The sequence below is a fragment of the Carlito syrichta genome, unplaced genomic scaffold (genome assembly GCF_000164805.1).
Source record: "Carlito syrichta isolate Samal-C Ts95f unplaced genomic scaffold, Tarsius_syrichta-2.0.1 Scaffold130459, whole genome shotgun sequence".
NCBI lineage: Eukaryota > Metazoa > Chordata > Mammalia > Primates > Tarsiidae > Carlito > Carlito syrichta.
Window position 1 is genome coordinate 52420 of NW_007074555.1, and position 2005 is coordinate 54424.

The window sequence follows — 2005 nt, forward strand, 5'->3', positions numbered from 1 at the left end:
CCCCCCCCCCCCCCCCCGCTCTTTTCTCCCCTGCCACCCTCACTTCCTTTCTCTCTCCCCCCTCCTCCCACTCTGTCCCTCTCCCCATGTCTCTCACTCTCTGTCCCTCCTTCCCTCCTGCCCATCAAAAAATAAAACCCAAGACAAACAAACAAAAAAAACTTTCATTTATAATGCTTTGTTGACTTGAGGGCCTACAGCATGCCAGGCACCCTGGGATTCCTTGGGTGAAGAAGACAGATATGCTCTTCCTTTCACTGAGTTTATTCTGATGAACTCAAAACAAAACAAACTCCCACAAGAAAACCAGGCAAGGGATGGGAATGGTGGCTCACACCTGTAATCCCAGCACTTTGGGAAGCTCAAGACCAGCCTGGGCAACACAGCGAGATCTTGTCTCTAATTAAACAACAACAAAAAAAACCTAAAGGAAAAGGAGAAAAGGAGGAGGGAAGGAAGGAAGGATCAGACACAACTAAGCCCCATTTTTACTAAGAAGAAACCTAAGCGTTAGAGAAAGTGAGTTACCCACCCAGGCCAGGGCAGTGGCACAACTTCCCAAAAGGCCAGGCCTAGCCACACTTGCTTTTACCAAGAGCAGGTCCAAAGAAAAATGAGCATTTTAAAATATGAAGGACTTCAAGAGCGGGTGAAAATGTTCCGTGGCCAAACATCTATCTTAAAAAAGGCTCCAATGGCTCACGCCTATAATCGCAGCACTTTGGAAGGCCAGGGTGAGAGGACTGCCTGAGCTCACGGGTTCGAGACCAGCTGGGGCAACTTGGCAAGGCCTCAGTTCTACAATAAATTTTTTAAAAAGTAGCCAGGTGTGGTGGCATGTGCCTGTAGTTCCAGCTACTTGGAAAGTTGAGGTGGAAGGATCACCTGAGTCCAGCAGCATGCCTCCACACTCCAGCCTGGGCGACAGAGACTCCAACTCAAAAAAAAAAAAAGACTCAGACTGCTTCTACCTTGCAAAATGAGCTTCCTGCAGCCATGGGGAACAGGTGCTGTGGCACATACCTGGCACCTGGCAGGACTCCTTCAGGTCCAGGATGTCCCTCACATAGAGCTTTGCAAAGGCTAGAAACACAGGATCCAGGCCCCACAGGAGGGAAGGGGTCTCCTCTGGGCACCAGCTAGTGTCAGGCTGCACTGAGAGGCCAGGCTGTGGCTCCCGTCCACTCTGCATCACTGAGTCAAGAACCTGGTGAGAGACACAGAAATGAGGATCAAGAGTGAGTATGGTGGGCCTCCAGAACTCGGAGGGGTGACCTGGGTGCAGAGCCAGGGGCTGGGGACATGACCAAGGATGAGGGATGGAGGAGTGACCAGGGTGCAGGGCCTGGGGGGGATGACCAAGGGTGCAAGGCTGGGGTGCAATGACCAGGGGTGCAGGGCTGGATAGGTGTGCTGACCGGCATGCAGGGTGGGGGGAGGGTGGCCAGGAGTGTGGGCTCCGGGAGGGATGGCCAAGGGTCCAAGGAGTTACCGGGAGGCAGGGCCCAGGAGGAATGATCAAGAGTGCACCCCTACAGGGGGTGTGGCCGGAAGTGTGGGGTCCGGGAGGGATGGCCAAGGGTTCAGGGCTGGGGGGGCTGACCAGGGGTGCAGAGCTGAGTGGGTGGGCTGACTGGCTGCAGTGCCGTGGGGGAGTGGCCAGGAGCGTGGGAGCCGGGAGGGATGGCAAGGATGCAAGGGTGCAGAGGAAACCACGGGTGCAGGGCTGGGGGCGGCAGCCAGGAGTGTGGGGTCCGGGAGGGACGGCCAAGGGCGCAGGCTCGGGCATCCTGGCAGAGGGCACCGCTCTCCTTTCCCAAAGCCCGGACTTCGAAACGGCCCCACGCCGCCTTTCACGCTTGGGAGACACGCCCACACAAGCGTACCTGAAACCGCTTCAAACGGGGGCCGGGGAGGAAAGGGTGCCCTCCAGGCCAAGCATGCGTCGGATCTGTCTGGCCGTCGCTCGGCCCCAGGCCCCCCGCCGTTCGGGACGAGCCCACCA

At 57.0% G+C, this 2005-nt stretch overlaps 1 protein-coding gene across 1 annotated transcript in view; it reads right to left on the reverse strand.

Moving 5' to 3' along the window:
- Window positions 1-1789, reverse strand: part of STN1 (STN1, CST complex subunit) — a 29154-nt gene extending 27365 nt beyond the window's left edge. The window contains exons 1-2 of the mRNA XM_021708023.1: window positions 1604-1789; window positions 1024-1207 (exon numbers count right to left, since the gene is read on the reverse strand). Coding sequence (XP_021563698.1) covers window positions 1024-1207; window positions 1604-1789 — 370 coding nt within the window. The remainder of the gene's footprint in view (window positions 1-1023; window positions 1208-1603) is intronic.
- Between the last annotated feature and the right edge of the window lie 216 nt (window positions 1790-2005).